The 26025-nt window shown below is 41.5% G+C and overlaps 1 protein-coding gene across 1 annotated transcript; it reads left to right on the forward strand.

Moving 5' to 3' along the window:
* The first annotated feature begins 6248 nt into the window (after nucleotides 1–6248).
* Nucleotides 6249–26006, forward strand: LOC127540697 (uncharacterized). Its single transcript, XM_051965519.1, has 5 exons — nucleotides 6249–6346; nucleotides 6449–6588; nucleotides 7234–7270; nucleotides 19010–19070; nucleotides 19318–26006. Exons 2-5 carry the CDS (start codon nucleotides 6580–6582, stop codon nucleotides 25652–25654), a joined length of 6444 nt encoding a protein of 2147 aa, XP_051821479.1. The 5' UTR covers nucleotides 6249–6346; nucleotides 6449–6579; the 3' UTR covers nucleotides 25655–26006.
* The last annotated feature ends 19 nt before the right edge of the window (nucleotides 26007–26025 follow it).

Consider the following 26025-nt stretch of genomic DNA (forward strand, 5'->3'; position numbering starts at 1 on the left):
GAGATAACATAGTATAATAGAGAGGGAGGGGGACTCAAAGCAAGAAAGAGCAAGGCTCAGGGTTTTTTTTTTTTTAATAATAGCTTTTTATTTTCAAAATACATACAAAGATAGTTTTCAACATTCACCCTTGCAAAAATCTTATGTTCCATATTTTCTCGATCCCTACCTCTTCCCTCTCCTAGACAAGTAATACATTATAGGTTAAACATGTGCATTTCTTCTATACAGAGTTCCACATTTATCATGCTGCACAAGAAAAATCAGATCAAAAAGGAAAAAAAATGAAAAAAAAAAAACCAAAAACCCAAGCAAACAAACAACAATAAAAAAGGTGAAAATACTATGTTGCGATTCACATTCAGTTCCCATGGTCCTCTCTCTGGAAGCAGATGGCTGTCTACATCACAAATCTATTGGAATTGGCCTGAATTACCTCATTGTTGAAAAAAGCTACATCCATCACAGTTGAAAAGCTCTGGTCTTGCTTCTGATATATATTGTCTGAGTAATTTATCCTGACAGGTTGCTCTAGACAACTCTCCGAGATTATAAATTGCAGAGAAGGTACTGACTTGCATTGATAAAAGAAATTTCTTTCTCTAGGAGTTCCCTATGTCAAAAAAGATAAAAAAAAGTCTAGGTGACTAGACCTAGATTCAAATCAGCCTTAGATATTTATTAGTTGTGTAAATTTGGGTAAGTCACTTAAACACTATCTGCCTCAGTTTCCTCAGCTGTAAAATGGGGATAATAATAGCATTTACAAGATTGTTTTGAAGATCAAATGAGATAATTTTTGTAAAAGCACTTAATGATGAGGTCCAGAATAACTAAAATGGGGTTAGCAAGGAACAAACAGGAAAGGGCACTGATGGGGATCAGTTGAACTGTATTGTCCCATCCTCTGTGGAAGTTGTAGAGAGCCCCACCTTGCTGGGTCCAGCCAGAAATCCATGTCAAACCCCTGAGATTAAATTTCCCCCATAAATCTGTCCATGGCTTAAGCCATTCTTTTCTGAACCCCTTTTGTGTCAGTCCACCACAGCATTCTGCCTCATGGTATCTTTCTCCTCCTTATAGTTAATTCTTTTAGATGCTAAATTCCTCTACGAATTTTGCCTGCCAGCTAAGAGCATCCCCCATCCTCATGGGGTACTCCCTTTCTCCTAGTTACTTGTGAGTTCCTCTAGGGCACCGATCTTTTCCATTGTTATTACATGCTCTCCCAAATCTATTTCATATTTACCATTACCGCTTCATTTTGTCTTAATCTCTTCTCCAAAATAAACCTGCATTTTGCCAAAGAAAATGGCCAAAGTAAATTCTTCATATGAACAAATCTTATCTGGTACTAAACCTCAAACATGATTAGGAACTAGAAATTGCTATCCTGAACACATCACTTAATGCAGTACCCAGTGAAAAGTAGGTAAGCACTTAATAAATGCTTATTTATTCCCTTCCCCAATGTCCGTCTTTGTCTCCCCCACCTCCACATCCCTTTTCATCCCTACCATAACGAGGTGAAATTCACTAATCCCAGATTTCTTCCCTCCATCCTTCCCTCCTTCCCTCTTTCCTCCCTCCCTTTCCTTCTTTCTTTCTTTCTTTCTTTCTTTCTTTCTTTCTTTCTTTCTTTCTTTCTTTCTTTCTTCTTTCTTTCTTTCTTTCTTTCTTTCTTCTTTCTTTCTTTCTTTCTTTCTTTCTTCCTTCCTTCCTTCCTTCCTTCTTTCCTTCTTCCCTCCCTCTTTCCTTCTTCTCTCTCTCTCTCTCTCTCCTCTCTCTCTCTCTCTCTCTCTCTCTCTCTCCTTTCTTTTTTTAAACTAACCACTTAGCATGACTCACCCTGGATAGACCTTTCATCTGGCACTTGTTCCCAGACTATTATAATATCCTTCCCACCAGAAAACTGATGAATTAAACTTTTTTATTATTCAGAATCATTCTCAGGTTGTCAGTGGTGGAGTTAAGGTATTCAACTCATGTTAAGTAACTAAAATGAGTGAATTAATATTACTTAACAAGTTAAGCCAAAAGTTCTAAACCTGAAGTTTGTTAACTTAAAAAAAATTTTTTTATTGATAACTGTATTTCAATATATTGGGTTTCTTTTGTGATCCTATGTATTTTGTTTTATTCATTTAAAAACTTTATTCTCAGAAATCCAAAGACTTCACCAGACTTCCAAAAGGGGTCCATGACAAAAAATGTTAAGAACTTGACCTAATTATATTGTTTTCTTCCTCCAGTTAAAGGGTTAGGAAAGAAATGATACCTGGACAGTTTTCACATTATCTTAAAAACCAGAATAATCCAATCAACTATATGGGGGACACTCCCATAGGCCACAAAAGTGGCCTTTATTTGATAACTTCAAAGAATCTAGAGAAAGAGAGGGGTTTATGAGGAAAGTGGGGGGTGGGGTATGAGCCATTATCCATGACCTCCTCAATTGCTCCTTTCTTCCCCTTTGTTACTGACCCAAATTCCATAGGCCCTGTGATGCAGCCCTGGAATTCTTATTGACCTTGGTCATTCTTAGCACCCCAGATGTCCTTTGTGGGATCTGAGCTTCAGAGAGAATGGAAGCTTGTCCCTTCATTCTGAGAGATTTTGGGATGACCTGGAGCATGATAGAACCATTGGTGGGTCATGTCCTGAATGGACGGGGGTTTGGCTCTGGCTTCTACTTCCTGGGAAGTGTGTTGCTACTTTTGCTGCTCTACCATTTCAATAAGTCTCTCTATCAACTTCAGTTCAAGAGGAACAGAATTTTCTCTAAGGTAAAGGGAACCAGTCAGATTTTGTACAGAGATGCTCCTTTCTATTCCCTTCCCTTTTCTTCCATGCTGGTTCTTCTTAATTTCTACCTTTGCTCTACACCATTCTATATTCTGCAACAATTTCCCCCTTCCATTCACATGTTCTTGAGGAACTTAGGATAAATTAAGGGGATGCTATTTTGTTGTTTTCTGTTCTATATGACTCAGTTTGGGGTTTTCTTGGCAAATACTGGCGTGGTTTGCCATTTTCCTCCTCCAGCTCATTTTACAGATGGAGAAACTGAGACAGACAGGGGTACGTGACCTGCCCAGGGTCACACAGCTAGTAAGTATCTGAAGCCATATTTGAACTCAGGAAGAGGAGCTTTCAAGCCTGGTGCTCTACTGAGCCACCTAGCTGACCTAAGTGCTACGATTTAAAGCCCTTATTGCTGTGGAAAGTGGAACTCACTGGGATGTAAGGGGGCCTATTTAACATTTTCCTTCTAGGAAGAGTGCAAACCTTTAAGGGAACACTATAAAGATGAGAGAGAATAAAGGCTCCTGGTGTTAGAAAGTGGAAATTACAGAAGGAGGTGCATGTATGAAGGGTTCCTAGTTACTGTCTATGAGCTGCTGAATCCTTTATATTAGTTTACATTTTCTGTGGGGTGAAATAAAAACTGTCCTCTGTTCAATATTGTTCCTTAGAATTCTTTCACAGGAACTGGAGACCCTTTTACCTATATCAGTGGAGACCTAGACATGATCTTCTGAGGCTTCTTGGGGGGGGGGCAGAATAAAGCAGAAATAGGATTTTAGAATAACTCCCCTCTCTCTCCCAAGACTGGATCTGGTCTATGTAAATCTAGAGCTGTTACAATTGCATTATGATTATTACAATTATATTATATTATATTATGTTACATTATTACATATAATATAATGTAGTATATTATGACTGGAGTAGTTAGTTGGTACAGTGGCTAGAACATTGGCTCTGAGTTCAAATCTGGCCTTAGACACTTGATAGCTGGGCAAATCATTTAACTCACATTGCCTAAAATAACAATTGTATTACGATTACATGAGCACTTGAGGAGACTTGGGCTCTTTCTAATTAGATGGAAAATGGAAGGGAATAATCAGGGAAAACTCCCTGGAGGAAGTCGCTGGTTCAGTAAGTGGCCACTGGGGGAAGCCCTGGAGTCCAGAAAAAGAGTGGAGAGGAAAGGGAGATGATGGAGAGGGGCTAGGAGGGACCTTGAGAGGAAAGAGTTCTCTATCTTCCTCCGATTTCCCCCTCCCCCACCTGGAGATTTTTCTTTATGACAATCTCCATAAGTCAAATTCTAAGCTTCTATGATGCAGAGCTGGAACCCTATCTGGAGTGGGACATTCTTAGGCTTAGAAGCATTTGTTGGTGTTGCTCTTTGAGAAGGATGGATGTCTGCAACCTTGTACAGGATGATTGTGGAGGGACCTTGGATCTACTACAGATGCCGATGAACCAAATACTGACTCTAGAGGGTATTGGCTCAGTGCTCTACTTCTGCAGCATCATGTTCTTCCTTGTGTGCTTCTATCACTTCTCAAAGTCTCTATTTCTACCCCACTTTAGGAGGAACAGCCATTTCAGTGAGGTAGGTCTCCTATGGAGACCAGCTTTTCTTTTCCCCTTTCCCTCTGCTCTTGTCCCCGATCTTCTGTGCCGCCTCTTGACTCGTGTTAGCTTTTTCCCTTTCTCAGCATCACCTCTTAAAAACTCTTTCCCTCCATTCACACAGCCCGTCCTGGGTGAGCTCCTGGGTAGAGACAGAGAATGTGACGGTAAAACGCCCAAGTTGTAGTCCCTCACAGACCGATTCCCCATAAGTGACCTCTTCAAGCCCAATTAGATCTTTGCACTGCTTGTTATTGGAAATGAGAAAAGGGAAGACAGGACTGAACCTTTAGGAAAGTCTGCCTTTTATCTAATGGGATAAAGTTTGACTTTGGAAATACAAATTATCTAATAGACACAATAGCCCTATAGGCCTGAATCTAAGAACCTTTCTTTTGGGGGAGAAACTTCAAATTTTACTTATTATTCTTTTGTGTTAAAATGTCTTTTGTTTATTGCCTTTTTGCCTATACTACTCCCCTAGGCTTCTCCCCCAATGAACATTCCCTTGTAACAAAAATCAAAACACACACAAAACAGGCAAAACTAACAAATTGTGTCTGACAACATATACAACATTCTATGCTCATAGTCTTCTGTCTCTTCCTCAGGGGCCAAGCTTAATTATTGTAATGGCTCAACATTAAGTTTTATTTTACTATTGAGAGACTTCTCACCACAGGAAGCAACTATATGAAATAAAGAAGAAAACATTAAGAAAAAAAGGTCACTATAATTTTCTTTAAGTGAAATACAAAATATCCTTTAACATCTTTTTTAAAATAAAGGTAGAGAAGGAGCATAAAACTGCTAAAGTAAGTTATACTATTAAGTAAGTTATTATAATAAATGAGTTCTATAAGAAGAGACACAGAAACACCAAAGACAAAGACAATCTCAGAAAAGGCAGAGAAAAGAACTATGTTTCCTGAAACAACACCGCCATCTTGTGGTCTTTAGGACCACATGCTAAGAAGCCTTTTAAAACTATTTGCAGCCTATCCAGGGGGAAGACTTCCTCTTGGTATTTGCTCAGATGCAGATGCAACAGATGCACTAGAGAAGGTATGGTGGTGCACGAGCCTCGAACAGCACCCGTTGCTGGGGTTCTACAGAAATTAAATTAAACTAAGGCCCGATGGGATCCATGGAGCAAAAGTTCCCCACGCTGGGGACTGGTGAGCAATAGACCCATCTTATTCCAGAGATGAGTGTGACAACGAGCCTTGTAAATAATGGGCTAAGGAAAGACTAAAGCCGTGAAAATATGTTCTGAATCACTAATATTTAGAGAAATACAATTTTAAACAGCCAAGATTTAATCTTATATCATAAAATTAATTAATCTTAATTAAAATTAATTTTATATCATACAAAGATGACCCCCAAAATGGCAGGATTGTGGGAAGATTAAGCACATCAATTCCCTTTTGGTGAAACTCTTGACTTCAGCCATTTTGACTAAGATATTAATTTGGAGTTAGACAGCAGAAGTATCCAACCTTACTATACTCTTTGATTCAGTGGTCCTACTATTACTAGGCATATCACTGCTGCTCACCACTCCTACTTTTTCCTCATCCAGAAAAGACACTGGGTGACCATAGATTAAATTTTGGAGACTGGCTGAAACAACAAGTATATGTAATGGATTATTGCACTGGAGGAAATTGGGGATATGAAGAATTCAGAGAAACATGGGAAAATTTACATGAAGCAATGCAAAGCAAAATAAGAAGTTGGATCAAGAGAATATTAGAAGCTACTGATCAGAAAAAGGGTGTGGAACTTTGGAGTAACTGAAAAACTGTCGAAAGACCCGTGGAACAGATGAATCACGTCTTTCGGCTCATTATAGGGAGGCAGGAGACTACTAAGGCAGAATGTTGTATACACTGCATGATGTAGTCACTAAACTGTATGTTTTTGCCTTTCTTTGTCATTGAATGAGTTGATTGGGATGGGGTGGGGTGGGTGAGTATTGAAATGAAATGACTAAAAATACTTTGTTTCTTAAAAGAGTGGTAGATTGGAAGCTGGGAGATCACATAGGACATGATTACAATGACGCAGACATGAAGTATGAGCCTCAGGATAATGGTCTTGAGTAGAGAGGAAGAGAGAAATTATGAGAGATGAGGTGGAGGAAAAATGGATGTGGTGAGTGGGCCTTGAGAGACAAGAGAACCTCTGCATAAATGATCCTTGAGAAGTAAAATTTCCTTCTTTGGATCTTTATTTCCTTATCTGAAAAATGAGGGGGTTGGATGAGTTGACCTTGAAGGTCCCTTTCATCCTTAAATCTATGATTCCACTAGCCCAGGGACTTTGCTGGGCAATGGTGGGGGTGGTAGGAGTAGTGATTAAGAAAAAAAAAAAACCCCTACTTAACTCATCCTATGGCTTCAAAGTTCCCTCAATCTTAATAATTGTTTCCTAAGCTTCAAACTGCTAGGCCCTTTGAGGATATTTTTATAGGTATATTTGAAGCATGGGCCAGGTGCGCCTATTGGATGATAATAGATAAAAGTAAAGCAAAATTCTTAAACCTATGGATATCTAAGAAAGAAAACAGACTTACTGGAGACAGGCAGGTGGTTATATAATTAGATACTATTTGGAAAGAGCTGATTTGATGGCCCAGGAGTCAAGTCAGAGATTCCCTTATACCCATCCCTTTAGTCCACTTTTCCATGCATAGGAGGCTGTAAGTAGAATCAGGCTCGGAGACTGGGACCTTTGGGGAAGGGTTTTGCTTCCAGGTGAGATCAGATTTCCAACTACTTCCTCATTTCTGTCTTTCAGCGTTTTAGACCAGAGAGCAGAGAATCTGCAGAGGGAGGTAAGATCCTATGCTTTATGTCTTGAACTTCTTTGGGCTTTATCCCCATCCCTACTCTTCCCCCCATCCCTACTGTTCCCCCCAAGTCTACTCCATCCCAGGTCTATGGCATCCTATCTCTACTCCTATCACATGCCCACCTCCAGCCTCATTATCATATCTTCCTTCCCATCCTCTCATCCCCATCACTATCCTTATCCCGTCTCAGTCTTCATTCCCATCTCCTTCCCCAGTCACAGACTCTTGAGAGCTAGAACATATATCAGAGACTACCTAATTCAGCTCACCCCTGAACAAAAATCCCTTCTACCACATAGGAAACGAACAGTTATAAAGGTTTTACCTAGTGAAAGCAAATCCAATAGTTTCCAAGGCAATCATTTCCAGTTTGGGGAAGCTCTATTAGGAAATTGTATCTCATATTTAGTTTAAATCTACTTCAGTACATATATCTATACATTGTTCCTGCTTCTGTTCTCCGGGGCCAAACATTTCACATGAAAGACAGTTACCATGGCTTCTGAAAATATTTTTTCCTCTAAATTGTGTTAGTCAACAAGCCTTTTATTAAATGCTTATTACCATGTGTCCAGATATTATGCTAAATATTAGTGATAACAAAGAAAAAGAGAAAGACAGTCCTTTCTCTCAATGATTAATGGGGGAGACAACACAACAAATAACTAAGTACAAATAAGATATATGGAGGATAAATTGAAAATAATTGAAAGTAATTTTAGAGGGAAAACATTAAGATTAATCTCTCACACGCATGATCTTGAGGCTCTTTGTTAGGTTATCAATGACCCTTCAAAAATGCAACTCCTAGAAGTGAACACCATATTGCTATAGTATGGTGCAAATAGACATAATCAACTACAGAACACTTCTTTTTAATGGAACCCAAATTAAAAATTTTTTCTTTGGTAGCTTTTCTTTGACCTCCTTCTTTTCTTCCTCCTGCTCTTCCTCCTCCTTTTCCATAAACAAAATGTTTATTGAATGAATTAAATCCATTAAAAGTAGAAAATTGCCATTAAAAAATCTGATTAGCAGAAACGAATTTGTCCACAGTGATATATACCATTATGGTATCTATCGGCTTTACATTTATTCCTTGTTTATCTTCTCTCCCCTCCTACTTTCTATGGGCTGGGTTTGCTCTTCACTAATATACCATCACTAATCAGAGCTGACATATTTAGACAACTTTGGATTCCAATTATTTCTGAGAGGTTAACCATGGTCTTGGGGATTTGCACCTAAAAAGAAACAAGAACTATCTTTGAATAAAGCAAAAAGCTGTTTTTAGAAGGAAGAAGTTGAGGGGAGCAGATGTTTTAAACTGAACCTCTGAACCACCTTCCTCACTTCCCTATTAAAAAAGAGCCATATGGGATCGTGGAATTTGAGAGATTGATGGAACCTCAATGCTCATCTACTCCAGTTTTTTCATTTAATGGATGAGAAAACTAAAGTCCAGGGAGGTAAGGGTTCAGCCCAATGTCACACAGTTATTAGCCAATAGTAAAACTGAAACTAGAATCTGGATTTCCCAACATAGTCCCATGGGCGATGTTTCCATGGTAATCCCAGATTTTTTTTTCCCTTGTTGAATTTCTACAATTTTTCTCAGATATTTTTTTTATGAATTTCCATTAGCCATGCCTTTACCATCTTGCATTTGTGAAATTTATTATTTGAACCCATGTTTATGACTTTGCGCTCATGACATTTCACTTTATTTCTTAGTCCAGTGTTTTAATCTGTCCAATTTAGTCATGCAATATATTGATGATCTTTGTGTCATATATAAATTACACACACATTTTCTATGTCTTTATATAACTCTATGATACTGTTAACCAGCATGAGACCAAGCACAGATCACTGGAATACTCTGCGAGATTTCCATTCCCTTAGTTGGTACAGGGGCTACAATGCTGGACCTGGAGTCAGGAAGATCTGAATTCAGATTCAGCCTCAGGTACTTACTAGCTGTGTGGCCCTGGCAAGTCAATTAAACCTGTTTGCCTCAGTTCCCTCAAGGGTAAAATGGAAATAATACCACATTCATCTCAGAGGATCAAATGAGATACTTGTAAAATGTTTACAGTACAGTGTTTGGTATATAGTAGGTATTTAATTAATGCTTATTCTTTTCTACCCTTTTTCTCTTCCCTCTTCTACTAAGTTGATTTGTCTTTGGGCCCAGCCAAGTCACAAAACAATAAATATCTTTCCATCTTGTTCCCAAGAACAGCATGAGCATTGTTCACCCGTTTTGTTAAAGTTTAAGTAGTGTTCTCTCAATCGCTCTCTCTTTCATTCTCTCTCTTTATATACATATACATACATTTATATGTATATATAGGTTATATATACACAAAACTTTCTTTTTAAAAAGGAAATACATTTAATCTGAAATAATGTATTTTTGATTAAGCCATTCTCAGTTAAGATCCCTATTTCCTATTTCTGTACCTGCTAACCAGTCTTTTAATAATACTTTCTAAAATTTTGCTAGATATCTAAATCAAGCTCACTGTTTTTTTTTTCCTTGAAAGTTAGGATATTTACCCTTTTCCATTTCCTTAGTAATTCTACCATTTCCCATGCCTACTTTTTAAAAGAAAAATGTTATATCGATTTTTTTACATCACTATCATTTCCCTGTGATTCCTTTTTCTCACTATAGAACCATTTCTATAGCAAAGAAAAGCTAAACAAAACAAATGAACAGCATGAGTTATATCTGACAGAATATATACCTCATTCTATGCTGAAAATTAATTGAAAGTAAGTAGGCATCCTTTCCTACCAATTCTTGGAAATCATACTTGGGTGTTGCATTGATCAGCGTTCTGTTGTCTTTCAGTGTTGCTTTCCTTTGTCCTAGTGTAGTCTTTGTGTAACTCATTTTGGTTTTATTTACTTTGTTCTATATCATTTCATATGAATATCCCCCAATTTCCTTCAATTTTTCTTATTCATTATTATTATTTTTTTTTGCTGAGGCAATTGGGGTTAAGTGACTTGCCCAGGGTCACACAGCTAGGAAGTGTTAAATGTCTGAGACCAGAGTTGAACTCAGGTCCTCCTGACTTCAGGGATGGTGCTCTATCCACTGTATCATCTAGCTGCTCCTTTGATTCATTTTGTATCACAATATGTTCAGTCATTCTCCAATGGAGGAGCATCTTGGAGGCATGAAAGGCTGCTAAGAACACCAGAATTGGAATAAAAAAGACCTGAGTTCAAATTCCATGCCAGACACTAACTAGCTGTGTGACCATGGGCAAAATCACTTAACTTCTGTCTGCCTGTCAAGTATAAAATATGATGGTTAGTCTCAGTGATTTCTAAGGTCACATACAGATCTAAATGTATAATCCTATGAGAAATGCTTCATAAATATTTTGGCAAAAATAGGATTATTTTCCTTTGTCTTGACTTTCTTGTGCTATTTACCTAGTGGTAGTATCTGTGGTTCAAAATGTCTATGATCTTTCAAAGATCACTGACAGTTGTCCGGCAATATTATTGGCCAATTCTCTCAGTACTCTTGGATGTCTGGTCTTAGCCTCATGACTTGAGTTCATTTAGGCATCTAGAAACATTCATAATATTTTCTGTTAAGAGTGACACAATGGATAGAGCATTGGACCTAGAAGTTAGGAAGACCTAAAGATCAAATCTAGCTTCAAACACTTAACTTCTATTTGTCATAGGCTCCTCATCTATAAAATGATTTACTAATAGCATTTTCCTACCAGGATTGCTGTGAGGATAAAATGTAAAGCATTTTGTGACCCTTAAAGTGTAAATGTTAGCTATTATTTTTATTTGCTACTTTAAAAATTCTGTGCTTTCCTGACTAAATACTAGAACAGAAAACATAAAGAAAAGGAAGTAGTGGCGTTGCCAGCATGGGGCAAATACAGGAAATTTTCCTAACTTTTAGTGTCATGAACCCCTTGGATAGTTTGGTGAAACCTATAGATGCCTTCTTACAATAATGAATTTAAATGAATTAAATAAAAATACATAGCATTATAAAGTAAATCAAAGGTTAGTGAAAATAAAGATTTTTTTTCTCATCCAAGTTCATGGACCCTCTGAAATCTATTACATGCACCCCTTGGATTAAATCCCTGTTTTATGCAGAAGCCCCTGTTCCATAATAGGAAAGATGGCTGAGCAATAATACTTGGATTCTTCAAAAGAGTTTGAATAGGTCATAGTCTCCTAGTGCTCATGTTTCTACCTCAATTTGACCCAGAGTTAAAAATATAAAACCATTGTCACATAACATTTCATAAGTTAATCACAATTGACTGCCTCTACTACTTACTGAGATGCTTATCTCTTAGCTCCTCAAGGCCCCTAGAGAAAAGCCAATTCATTAAAGATTAGACTATTATTTACTACAGAAAATCAAGATGAAAGAGATAAGGGTATAAAAACTTTGATTGGCTGATCTTGTTTAAATGTAAAAAAAAAAAAAGAGGAGGGGAGTGAACTTCACTCCCAGACACAGCCTTTGAGTAAGCTGGACTTCTCAATGTCATGTTTGCCAAGGGAACAGCTGCACCCAGGGGCCATTTGTGGAGGAGAGCATCTGGCATTCCCTTCTTCTCTCCATTATTAAGAATTCCTTGACTCACCCTGCCCCCCAAGTATTTTTGGTTATAAATAGTCAGGAAAAGATGGCTTCATTCCATGGTGAGTAGCAGCCCCATTTCCCCTTGTGTCAAAGCAGCCCCTACTGCTGGCTAATCGCCCTATGATGTCATCCAAAGATCACGGGGATGTCTTATTTAGTTGGCTTTTAACCAAACTCCCTCTGTGAGCTCACTGGTCATGTTGCATCTTTGGGGTGTGATGCCTTGGGTCCTGCAGCCTCCAACTCCCTACCATCTATGAGTAGAATCTAAGAAATAGGAGTAACATTAACAAGTTGAATTAGATGACCTTTAAGGTTCCTTAAAGCTCTAAATCATCTGTGTTCCCATGTTTCCTTTTCTGACTATATACTCTCTAAAAATCTAAGGTATGTATCAAATTACGCCTAGCCTTTTCTCTATTATACTTTTTTTAAGGTGGAATACTCACTTCCCTCCAAAATTTCTATTATTTTTACTTCAGCAATGGAATACTTGTTGGTGGTGAAAAATTAGGTCCAGAATAGCAGTTTTCCATATGGATTCTTCCATTTTGGAAGAATGAAATTATTATTTTTAATAACTTTTTATTTTTCCAAATACATGCAAAGATGGTTTTCAGCATTCACCTTTGCAAAACCTTGTGTTCCAATTTTTTTCCTTCCTCCCCCTCACCCCCTGCCATAAATAGCAAGCAATCCAATATAGGTTAAACATATGCAATGAAAAATGAAATTATTAAAGTGTGCCAAGAAATTACAAGCTGCTTTGTTTTTGACAGAGGTAGCCTATTTGAGAGTTCATGAGCTTGACCCCCCCCCCCCACACACACACTTTTCAGGGAAAGAAAACGAAAGCACTATCAGAATTGAAGCTATTATCATTGATAAGAGAGGATAAGTCAACTATAATGCAAGCCCCTATAATAGTTCCTTCTCATAATTCATCTTTTGGGACAAATTTGGTCATTGCAATTTTGAAGCATTCTAGTTTGATTGCTTTGCCGTTATTCTTTCCATTTTCATTGTAGTCATTATGTATATTGTTTTCCTGGTTCTGCTTATTTTTATATCAGTTCATATAAATCTTCCCATGCTTCTCTGTATTTACCATATTCATTATTTCTTACAGCAGAGCAATATTCCATCACATGCATGTCCTAAAGAATTTGTTAGCCAGAGAGAGGACTGTGGGAATTGAGTGTGGTTCACAGCATAGCATTTTCATTCTGTTATTGTTTGCTTGCATTTTCTTTTGCTTCACTTTTTCTCTTGTGTGACATGATAATTATATAAATATGTATGCATATATTGGATTTAACTTATTTTTAACATGTTTAACATATATTGGACTACTTGCCATTTAGGGGAGGGGAGCAAGGAGGGGAAATTGGAATTCAAGTTTTTGCAAGGGCTAATGTTGAAGAATTGTCCATGCATATGTTTTAAAAAATAAAAAGCTTTAATAAAAATTAGGGGAAAAAAAGGAGAAAAAAAGAATTTGGCCATTCTATAATTAGTGGTCATCTATTTTGTCTCTAGTTCTGTGCTACTACAAAAAGTTCTGCTAGAAATTTTGGTACACATTAGATCTTTCTGCATTTGAACTTCATGGGTTATATGCCTAGCAGTTGTGAATTTAGGTCAGAGGGATATGGATATTTTAGTAACTTTTTAAAAATTCCAAATTTCTTTCCATAATGATGGGACCAATTTACACTTCTGCCAACTGTTTGTTTATGTCTGTGTGTATGTATGTATGCATATATGCATCTGTGTGTGTGTGCCCATACCTACCACGATCCTGCCAGCATTGACTACTCCTAGACGTTGTCATCCTTGTCACGTTGCTGGGTATATGGTAAAATCTCAAAGTTCTTTTGATTTTCAATTCTTTTATTATTAGTTATGTGGAACTAGTTTATGGAGAACTGTTTTAATTTTATCCTTTGATTACTTATCCCAGCTTTGATATTTTTAGTTCTATATACATGCATATATTCATACATATGCATAACATATATGTATATATGTTTATAAATATACCAGATATCAGATCCTTAATCAGAGATATGGGTGTGAAGATTTTTTTTCTCCTCAATCATCAACTCCTCTTCTTATTCTGTTGTGTTGATTTTGTTGGGAGTAAAGCTTTTCAATTTCATGTACTTAAAATAATATATTTTATTTTTGGAATCACCTCAATGCCTTATTTGGTTAAAAGTTCTCTTCCTATCCATACAGAAGCCATGTGGGGAGCAATACAAATATAGCTATAACTCCTCCACCCCAGGCCCCAAGCAGGTTGAATGGTTCCTTAAAGGATACTCTTGTGATGCTATATGACTCCTATTGTCAAAGATACTTCTGAGAGACTAGGGAGAAAGAAGTAGAATTCAAGAGAGACAGGATGAAAGAGAAAAGGCTTAAACTTTGGAATGGCTAATGAAAGTTGTAAATATGTGGGGAAAGTGGCTCCCTCCCCAATGTGGCCCTTGATTCCAGTACCAATACTCCCAGAGACAGACAGATGAAGCATTTATTAAGTACTCTACTATCCCCATCAGTATGTAACCTCCTGTTGAGTAGGGATTGCTTCATTTATTATATTTCTGGCTTCTGGCATGATGTCTGGCCTGCAGTAGGAGAATGGCACACATTCAGGAGAATGATGAAGGCCTTCAGTCCATTGGATAAATCTCCTACTGTGAACTTAGAGTAGGATGTGGACAAATGTGGAGGATCGGTAGTGATCTGAATCATTGGCTAGAACAACCAAACTGATGAGATCTCAGACCCATTCCAGTGATTAAGGACATTTTTTATTTATGCCTTTTTTCTTCACACCATAACCAGTTTTGAAAAAGAAAATCAAAATCTTCCTCCCATCTTTATCCCGCACCCTCTTTTACAACAACAAAAAAAGATTAAATAAGAATCTTTGACCTCATAGGCGCATTTGACAATATATTCTGCCCTGAGAATACTGCAGGGTTATTACTGACTAGAGTTTGACTCACTTTTAGGGATCTGTCTACATACAATGTTTTGTTTTATAGATAGAAAGATATATATGTTGTTTGTCCTTCATTCTCAAACAGGACTGTGACATCAGGAAGATAATGCTATGACATGCAAGTGAATTGTATTTAAGTGAGAGAGTGCTGTACAAGGTCACCTGTCTCACTTTGTCCTCCAGAGCCATTTGGGTCCAGTGGCCAGGTATAAACCAGGATGACTAGAGATGGCCCTGGATGCAGTGGGAGACCTTGACCTTTTTAAGCCAAGGTCTTCAACGAATCTCAGTGTTACTGAGCCAATGACCATTCAGTGATTAAGACTAGGTAGCAGTCAAGGCAAAGAATAGCCTCTTTCACTTAGTCAAGGAAAAAAAAAATCTAAATAAATAAATAAACTTTCTGGATTTCAAGCCAAAACAGAAATGATTGCAATTTGCACTCACTCTGAATCAATCAGGATGCAACCATGTCTTAAACCAAAAGTCACTTTGATAGATGATGTATAGATATCTACAGATATTTATAGATATATGCATATATCTATATTCTCTTCTTATTTCACACTGCTTTGGTTCTTAACATTAATTAATAACATTAATAACATTCTACTGTTTTCATATCCCATTGTTTTTTGTTTCTAGTAATTTGCTTTTGCAAAAAAAAATATTGCTCTAAATATTTGAATACATACAGGATTTTGTCTCAGTGTTTCATTTCCTTGGGTATATGCCCAATAATTTACTGGATTTAGTAATCTCTTAATTGCTAAATCCAATAGTCTTTTCTCATCCTCATTCTTCCTGAGTTTTTTTTGTGTTTGATACTATTGACCATTCTTTCCTCCTTGGTACTCTTTCCTCTTGTTTTTTCATGATTCTTCCCTATCTTGGTTCTCCTCCTTCCTGACTGACTGTTCTTGCTCAGCTACCTTTGATGGATCATTATCCAATGCCTTACTTCCCATTCAGGTATGTTCCTCAAGATTCTGTCCCAGAATCTCAAATCTTTCTACTTGCTCTCGATGCTCCCACTAGTTCCCACAAGTTCAATTATCTTTATTTGAATAATTTCCAAAACTTGTTATCCAGTCTTCATCCTTTTCCTAAGTTCTAATATATCTCCAGTTGTCTCCTAGGCATCTCCATCTATATGGATGTTCCATAGGCATCTCAAATTTAACATGTCCAAAATGAAGTTATTATCTTTCCTTAACAATCACCCTTCCTAATTTATCTGTTTTCATAAAGGGTGATTTATCTTTTAGTCACTCAACTTTGCAAACTCAGAGTCTGGATCAACTAACTCTGACTCCACCTTACTTCTGCTCCCATAGTCCAGTTGCCAAGTTTTGTTGAAACTACCTCCAAAACATTTCCTGACCCAATATTCCTTTCTCTTCTCCCCCATGGACACACCATCCTCACACAGTCTAGTTTCTCAATGCCTCTCCTCTGGACTATTACATCTAATCAACTGGTTTCCCTTCTATTTCCTCTCCAATCCATTTTCCAAACAGTTGTGAAATTGATATCCCCAAAGTTATAGACCTGATTGTGTCAGTCAAGAAATTAATTAACAAGCACCAGAGGCCAACTTTGTACCAGGCTGCAAAGACTTCTTGTAATAATCCATTTTTGGGGAGTTCATATTTTATTAAGGGAAATAAACAAATATTTAAGAAAATACAAAATATATACCAAGTAAATTTATTTTAGGGGAGAAGAGGTGCTAGCAGCTGGACAAATGAAAAGAGACCTTATATAGGAAGTAATATTTGAGTTGTGCTTTGAAGGAAGCAAGGGATTCCTAGGGATCACAGTAAGGAAGAAAGGACATTCCAGGTATGAGGAACAGATTGTGCAAAGGTACAGAAATTCACAGAACAACAGAATTGGAAATTTGGAAGGGACCTCAGCAGGGGAATGGAATATTCTGTGAGAGAAACAGTGAATGGGCCTATTGGGTTGGACCCTGATGTGTAAAGGGGAGTTATATTTAAATCTGGAAAAATTAGATTGGAGGGAGATTGGGAAGGGGCTTTAAATGTTGATTCCCACGGGGATTGGTGTTTTTACATGAAAGATAAGGGAAGCCCTGGAGCTTCTGGACCAAGGTATGGTCAGATCTGTGCTTTGGGGATGTCAGTTTGGAAACTCTGTGGAGGATGGATCAGAGAGAGCACAGACCAGATGAAATGAAATCAGGAGGGTCTGTTGCAATTGTCCAGATGAGAGGGGAGGCTGAATTTGAGAGGCATTCAAGTGGGTAGAGAAAAGGGATAGATGTGGCATATGTCATGAGGTAGACATGGCAAGATTTGACAGCTGCTTGAACACAGGGGTGAGGGAGAGTGAAAACTTGAAAATGTACCGGCTACTGATAACAGTCCTGGATCTAGTCAGGAAGACCTGAGTTCAATTTTGAGCTCAGACTCTAAATAGCGGTGTGACTCTGAGCAAGAGATTTAACTTGTTTGCCTGTTTCCTCTGTTGTAAAATGTAAAATAATTCACAGAGTTATTTGAAGATCGAATGAAAATATTTATTTTTAAAATTGCATAGCATGTAGTAAATGTATATAAACGATTATTCTTTTAGTCTTAGCTTTCAAACTCAGATAACTGGAAGAATAGAAGGGTCATAAATAGGGTAATTAGGAAGAGGAATGATCAATAAGCCCACCAAAGAAGCTTCCATGGCTGCTCCCTCTTTCCTCCAGAATAAAATGTCAACTTTCTGTTTGATATTTAAAGCCCTTTATAATCTAACACTAATTATGTCTTTCTAGACTGATTTCAGATGAAACCCCCTCACACATGTTAAGTTCAAAATATTCCACCTGTTGATCCTCTTATGGGATATTCTGTCTGCCATTCTGGCCCTTTCTTCCTGGAATGTCTATGGGAAAATGATTTCTCCCTTGCCCTTTCTCTCTGAGAATTTGTCTCTTCTATTTCCTCCCCAATCACAGTTGTAAAATTAATATCCCTAAAGCACAGACTTGATTCTGTCAATCAAGAAATCAATTAACAATCATCAAGGGCCAACTCTGCCAGATTGCAAAAACCCTCCCAAATAGTCTGTTTTCTGGGAGTTTATATTTTGTTTAGGAAAATATTGCAAACATAAGGAAAATACAAAATAGTTTAAATTTAAGTAAATTTATTTTGGGGGGAATGGTGGTAGAAGAGGCACTAGCAGTTGGGCAGATGAAAGGAGACTATGTAGGAAGTCTATCCCTTTAAGGCTTAACTCAAGAGTCAGCTCAAATAGGAAGAAGAAGTCTATCCTGAGCTTCCCTGTTGTTACTGTAACTAACTCATTGTTACTTTTTGGATATTTTAAATTTACTTATTTGCACATATTATTTTCCTCCAGTAGAATGTAAGTTCTTTGAAGGCAGGATCCCCCCCTTTTTTTTAATCTGTGTGTCTACAGAGTAGGATTTAATAAATACTGCTTGAAATAAACTGCTCCAGTCTCTGAATATCAGACCTCTGTTCCAACTGAACTATTTCCTGAAAAAAATTTTTTTTTGAAATTTATTTTATTTGAAATTTCTAGAATTTCTGTATTCTGAAATTTCTTATCTAGTTCCTTTCTTTGGGTGTCAGATGACAAAACTAGGGTGACAACATTCTTTCTATTTCTTCATCTGTTGATCTTCACCCAAATGCCTTTGATCATGTTTCCCAACTCTCATTTCTAGGTTTTCTCACACAAGTATGTTAGTCTGTTTGAAGTCCTTTGGTTTACCTGTGGCTCTCAGAGAAGGAAGTTCCAAAGGGAGAGAGGCTCATAAAAAGGAAACCAAAATTTTGATCAATTTTCCCAATCAGGCAAACCAAAATATGGACACTTTATTCCCTGTTTCTCATTTATTCTGAAGTTGTGAATTAACTCGGGGTTGTTGGAGACAGTGTTGGAGCCCCAACATATCTCCTGAGTGTTCAACATTTCTTAGATTTCTACCTGACCATTTAGCATCAATTTAGGTAGTTTCTAAAGGTGTTTTTTTTCCAGCTGTAAATCTCATACTATTTTTCTGGTTTCATAGCTTGGAGGTTTTATCAAGAAGAATTTGAAAGCCCTCGGGAGCTGCCCTCTATCCTGAAAAGGTGACCTATCCCCTTTTCCCATCTGATCAGCTCTAGGTTTCCGTGTCCATCATAGGGTGGGAGAGAATCAAAGACGTATTGGAGGGGATGTTGGGTGGGGGGGTTATGGGATGGCGGTGTGGGGGTTTATGGGCTAGGGCATGTGGGGGCGGAACAGGAGGGACAATGATAACTCAAATGTCCCTTCCCTAGTTCCTGCCACCTTAACCCTCTCCAGCCTTCAGCCAGTCATTCCTGTTTCCTGCAGCCACAAGGCCAAGTTCTCTGAGAAGGGCAGCGTCCGGCAGATGCTATGCACAGATCCGGGCTGTGAAGTGTGCAATTCTGTGGCTTTGGAGGCTGAACTGCTCTTCAATTCCACTCTGCCCGAACTGGCCTCCTGGGCCCTGCCATCCGATCTCTCTCTAAATTTGCCTTCTAACCTCTCCCTGGTCCCCAGCTCCTCACAGAACCCAAGTCCACCACACTCCTCCTCACGGAATCCCTCTTCCTCCATGACGGCCAATATCTTACCTGGTCATGCTCTTTCTATTTCTCCCATCCACTCAATGGACCTCAGTTTCTCCCTGCCCCATTCCTCGCCTTCAGCTACTAACTCTCTTCAGGGCAAATCCCCCGTCAGGGTCCAGACCTACTCCCAGTCCAGTACGACTTCCAGGACCCATATATCGGTGCTGTCTCACACCTCCACTGTTGTCCGCACTTCTTTGATGACAGACTCTTCCACGGAAACTACCCCTCCTGGGACTCTGTCCCCACAGTTAACTCCTAAGCTCTCAAAGGCCCCCACTCCCTCAGTGCAGCCAAGTCCCTTGGTAGTCCCACCTGTTACTCAAGCTACTTTCATGGCCCAAATTTCCTCAGTGAATCCCACTACCCCAGTTACTCCTTCATTTAACCCACCTATTCCCCAGGAATCACCTAGCCAGTTTATTACCCATACCTCCTTGCTTAAGGATCTCCAATCAGTCACCATGGCCGCCTCTTCAGTTCCCACTCTTCCTATTGCTCCCACTTTATCTTTCACTCCCACCCTTCCTGTAGCTCCCACCCTTCCTGTAGCTCCCACCCTTTCAACTACTATCCCACCCGCTATGGCTCCCCAGCCTTCCCTGGTTCCCCCCCATCCAATGGCTCTCCCCTCTTCTGTGGCTTTCCCCCCTCGGATGGCTCTCCCCTCTCCTGTTGCTCCTTCTCTTTTCCCTCTACCTCCTGTGGCTCCCACTCCCCTTGTGGCTCCCAACCCTTCTATTCCCCCGACCCTCTCTTTTGCTCCCACCCTTCCTGTGGCTCCCGTTCCCCCTGTGGCTCCCACCTCTTTTGTGGCTCCTGCTCCTTATTTTACTCCCATTCCTTCTGTTACCCCGGCCCCTCCTTTTGCTCCTGCCCCATATTTTGCTCCCACCCCTTATTTTGCTCCCACTCCTTCTTTTGCTCCTGCCCCTTCTTTTGATGCTGTTCCTTCTGTTGCTCCCACCCTTTCTGTGGCTTCCAATCCCCCAATAGCCCAAACTTCTGCATTAGACAGATCATTTTTAATAGACCCTGCTTACCTACAGGGACATCCCCAACTCTGCCATTCTTCTTACGTGGCCCATACCACTTCACTGGACCCCAACTACTCCAGAACTTACACCACTTCTGTGGCTTCTACCCCCTCCTTGGACCTTACCCATTCATCAGTCTTCACTTCCTCCAAAGGTCCTTCAATGACTCCCGTGTTCTCCAGGAATTCTGGTTCCTTCTCACCTCCTACCACTTCAATAGCCCCCTTAAAAGCTCCCAGCTTGTCAACAAAACCCTCCAGGACCTCCAGATTCCACGGCTCCTCCCTCACACCCAAGGCCTCTTTAGCCCACCCTTCCTCAATGGCCAGAAGCCTGGGGGACAGCCCTACCTCTTCTGTGGTCCATCTCTCCTCTCTGGTCCAAAAGCCCTCCAGGGTCTATACCACGGCAGCGAGCTGCCCCGTCTCCATGAGGCTCACCTCCTCCCAGGCTTCCACCCCCTCCACAATCTGCACTCCCTCTGTGGTTCACACTCCCCTCATAACCTGCACTTCCTCTGCAACGCCCCCCATTTCTGTGACTCCCACCTTCTCACAGGCCGCCTCCACCGTACCAGAGAAAAACACCTCACAGATTCTCAGATCTTCCTTGTTCTGTATTCCCTCTGGAGGCCAGACCCATTCCACAGTTGAAACCACTTCAGTAGCCGCCACCACCTTAGAGGAACAGACTGTCTCCCAGGTGCTTAGATTCTCGCTGGCTGGGACTAGCCCCGGCGCCCAGAACCCTCCCAGGACCCAGAGCCACTCCGCCAGCCACAGGCCACTAGTGAGCAGCACCCCCTCAGCAGTTCACACCACCCCCCCGAGTAGGAAACCCTTGGTGGACCGTATGTCCATCAAGGACCCGGCCGTCTTTCTGACTTCCACTTCTCTAGTAGACTTTCAGCCTCCCCAACAACCTTCGCTGACTCCAAGGCCCCCGAGTCACCCCCTCTCACCAGCCACATGCGAAGGACCAGACCAGCTGAGCACCATTCCCAAAGTCTTATCCCCAGAAGAGGATGCTCTGATATCCTCAGCCTCCCTGACCTCTGACATCGGTGAATCATTTGCAACCTTTTCGGGCTCCTCTCAATGGCGGAATTCCCAAGGGTACTTAATGCTCCCTTACTTGTTGCTCTGGGGTTCCCAACTGGAGCCCCTCTCTCTTGGACTATCAGAACCCTATCTCTGGGGGAAAAAGGGAGAAAAGGGGACTCTGCCCCTTCCGATGCCAGAAGAAAAGCTATGTGACAGTAAGACCTCGGAGTGGCAGGAGAAGAACTTGGTTCCTCTACGACTGAGGCTTTCCGAACAGGCTACGAATTCCAGAACCCAGCAGTACCCAGAGGCTAATGAAGTCCCGCTCCTCAGCCCAAGTGCCCAAGAATTCCTGGAGATGCACATCGCAGAAAAGATAGCACTCCATATTTGGAAGGAAAAGGAGTTACTGAGCCAGCCGAGGCCAGATATCCCACCATGTTTCCAGCGCAGAGAATTGAAGAAATTGTCCTTAGTCCTAGAAGACAGAGAGTCATCTGTTAAAGATCTGTGGACCCCTGATCCAGAGCCTTGGGGTGCCTCTGGGGCAGAGCAGTCCTTCTTGGATTCTGAAAGGTCCCTTATCAATACCATGAAGCGAGAGCAGATGCCCAACTCCCGGCGGCTTCACAGACCTATATCCCTGATCTTAGCCCCCACCACCCTCCATTTCCTGAACAGACTCTGTTCCATGCCTGGGCGGGGTGCTGAGAGCACTCTGAGCCACAATCGACAGTGCATCCAGCTCTTTTGGGGTCTCCCCTCTCTACACAGTGAATCTTTGGCCACAACCTATATGGGGTCTAGTTCCTCATCCTGGCTGGGGACCACCATCAAATTGCCACCGGGGGATAATCCCTTGGTTTTCTTCAATGATCTTTCCTACCTCCACCTGCCCGGTTCAGCTAGTCAACCCTCTCTGCCTTCTCCAACTCAGCACTTAACGCTGCTTCCACCTTCATACCCAGCCTCATCCCGGTCACCATCTTCATCAGCATTTCCACTCCTATCCCCAACCCTCTCTCCACCTTCCCCTTCCCCAAACCTACCCTCATCCTCCCCCCACATCAGGACCTTCAAAACTGACCCTGAAGAGAGCCCAATAAAGATCCCCACTATCTACCTGCCCAGGTTCCAGGCCCTGGAGTGGCACCTGCTGCAGAAACAGCTCCAGTCCTTATGGGGCGTACCCCGGATTGTTCAAAGATCTCACGAGGCCTTCAACCCTTTGCCTCTCCAGCTGCCCCAGATCCACAAGGCCTCCTGCCCTCAGGTTCAGATTTCCAACTGGCCCCAAGAGCTGCCTTTCATATCCAAAGATGTCAAGAAAATACTGGAGACCCATCTCCGAAGGAGGCTTGTCCAACACCACTGGGGCCTGGCCCGGAGGGTGGAAGACTCCATCAAACATCTAGCCCCCCAGACCATACCTCAGCAAGACCCAGCAAGACCCAGAAAGCCCACGTCGCCTACATCCGAAGGCCTCAAACGCTCTGGCAAGAAGGATACGTCCGGCGACTCTGCAGCTGTTCGAGGCATGGCACCGGCAATAATTCCAGAGACAGGTCCAGTCAGTCATGCAGAGGAGAGCCCAAAGAGCGACCCTGAGAAAAGCCCATCCCCTAGCCAACAGGAGGTACTGCAGCAACATCTCCTCCAGAAGAGTGTGGCCATACAGCAGAAAGTGGTTCCTGAGAGTGTGAGCCGTTCATGGGCCACTGCAAGGGGTAGGTCTGTGTCCTTACAGCCTACTCTGCCGTCTCAGAGACCCCCCAAAGTGAGAGAGATTGTTCCTCCGGCTTCATCTACGGAAGACACAGCCACTCAAACGCCACCTCAGCCCCACTTACAGCCAGAAACCGAGCCCCAGCCACGGTCCCAGCCCCAGGCTCTTTCACCCACTGAAGAAGTGATTTATGAGGTAGAACCCTGCAAGGACATTCCATTCCTTAATCCAGAGACTAAGAAAGTCCTTGAATCCCACATTCGCCACATGCACATCCGGCTGAAGTGGGGTCTCCCCAAAAAGGTCCTTGAATCCATCTACCTGTTTAAACTAAAAAATTCAGGCTTGCTCCAAGCTACTTCCCCTACTGGAGGTGGGGGCCTAGGGTTTGATTCTAGGGTAGGGGAAAGAAACCTCCAGGAAATCTGGGTAGGTGGTGTTGCCAGAGAGGCCTCAGCTGTTGTATTAGATATCTTGGAGGCGGAGAAGGGTTCCTGGAATGTTGGGAAGGAACTTTGGGAAGCACCACAGGCTGGGGGGGACTGGGAAGAGAATACATTTCTCCTTAGGTCTAGCTTAATGCATAGGGGACCCCGAAAGCATATATCTGAGATTGGGTCTAGGAGGGAAATTTTAGAGCTGAATATGAAGCATCCAGTTTTACTTCCAAGACAGAAGAGCCTACCCTCCAGTTTCAGAAAGCAACTTCAAGGACCGGGAACATTTCCCTTCAAGGACGAGGGAGCAGATAGTGACAGTATTTGCCTCCTTAAGAGTTCCTGTGTATTAAACAAATCCAACAACTTCTCTAAGCTAAATTTTCACCTGAAGAAAAGGATGGTGGAGAAAGTTTTAGGAATTCCCTTAAGGGTAAGGGAATCTAGAGAAATGGCCACAAGAAGACAACTCCCTCCTTGTCCACTGAAAGACACTGTGGCAGCTGATGAGTCTGAAAGTGTTCAAGAGCCTTCACCTGAGACAGAGAGTAAAGAGGTTGTCCAGATGGCCGAGGGACAAACCCTCTCTCTAAGAACCATGGATACTCAGGATCTAAGCTGCCTTATTTATAAGACACAATTTGCCAATGAGGAAGAATTTGACCTAAAAGTACTAGAACCGAGCTATGAAGAGAGTCTCACTAAAAACACTCTGGTCCAGCCCTGTGCTCTTGGTTTTCAAGCCACTGAGGTCCCCCCGTCATACACAGAGCAACCAAATAACATGACAAGTGCTGAGGGGCTTGGTACTCTTGTGAAGGTAGAAGGAAAAAGCCCTGGCTTTAGGGAGTACCAGAAACTTCATTCTCAGATCCCAGCCAAAAATCAGGGCAAACTGTGGCTACCGTCTCAGAGAAAGGGGAACTACAGTAAACCCCCAAGAGACCAAGGAATGAGGCTTGAAAAACAGGAAAAGGGCTCTAATTTATTGAAGGGCCACACGTATACTAGCAGGTGGACGACTCAGGGTCCTATGAGCAGTGTTTTAGGGTTCCCAAAGCAGGAGGGAGTACTTCAGCGCAAAATCTCTTTAGAAATTAGTTTCGCAGAGAAGATGAAGAGCTTCTTCAACTGGCTTCGTCCTAAGAAGAAAATCAAAGGGACAAAAGAGCCCTTAGCTAGAGGAGAGGTAGCAATAGCTGAGGAGACAGTTAAGCAAAGTCCATTCACAGTCAGGCCTTTCTCCAAAGGGAACAGGGCTCCTTTTGGCAGTCGGGCTCCTTCAGCTCCGGAGGACATGACTGTTGTTGGCCTGATCTTAGAGAAGAAGATGGGGTCGATGGACGATCTGTATTCTTGGGAAGAGGAGCAGCAACAGGGGAGGGAGCTCCAGATGCTGGACACCCAGACAAAGCCCCCTGGCAAATACAGGGAACTCAGGGCACTCCCCTCCGCTAGGCCTCGGGAGGGTAACGGCAAATCAAGCAGTCATGGAAAACGTTCAAGCCACTGGAGTCTGAATTGGGAGAGGCAGGCCCAGGACAGGGAGAAACGGGTTAAAAATAAGAAAACTGTAAGATTCAGGGATCAGCACCTGCCCCCAGAGAAGCTGGCTTCCATTGCTAGTGAGATGTCCATCTCTTCAGGTCAGTTCCGATGTCGCCAGAGAGGGTCCAGGTTCTCCAGGACTCTAGGCCACTCTCAGCACCACGCCAAGACACCTCTTCAGGGACCCTACTTTCAGAGATCCCCAGGCCCTTCTTCTCAGTATGGAGTATTTTGGCTCCCTACAAGAGAATCCAGTTTCCCAGGAGATAACTTGTTCTCATGACACATGACCTTATTAGACCTTCCAAAGAGGATGGTTACCATTTGTGTTAAGGGCTTTATCCTTCCTAAATACATTCTATTCTTCTAACAAGAGTAGCTGTTTTTTTGTCCCCTACCGGTGTGTGCTGCATGCTTTGGGTGCTCAGGGCTGGGGGAGAATTCTTTCCACTGCCCGAGAGAGACGTGCTCTTTGGTCAGGAAGGCGCCTTGAGGCCAGCTGCTGGCGCTTCAAAATAACTTGGCCACTAGGGGGCAGCTCATACCTGGAGCTGCCGGTTAAGAGCCTCTTGGCTGGTGTCTCAAAGACGAGGAAAGGGCCAGGGAAAAGGTGGTTGAGAGGCTAGCGGAATCATCCTCTCTCCCCGCCGCCCT

This window comes from Antechinus flavipes, chromosome 1, assembly GCF_016432865.1.
Source record: "Antechinus flavipes isolate AdamAnt ecotype Samford, QLD, Australia chromosome 1, AdamAnt_v2, whole genome shotgun sequence".
Taxonomy (NCBI): domain Eukaryota; kingdom Metazoa; phylum Chordata; class Mammalia; order Dasyuromorphia; family Dasyuridae; genus Antechinus; species Antechinus flavipes.

Bases quoted from the DNA above. Each gene is read 5' to 3' on its own strand.
- LOC127540697 (XM_051965519.1), top strand. The intron at 7,271-19,009 runs GTAAGATCCTAT...CTGGTTTCATAG, and splicing joins CAGAGAATCTGCAGAGGGAG to CTTGGAGGTTTTATCAAGAA. The intron at 19,071-19,317 runs GTGACCTATCCC...TGTTTCCTGCAG, and splicing joins CTGCCCTCTATCCTGAAAAG to CCACAAGGCCAAGTTCTCTG.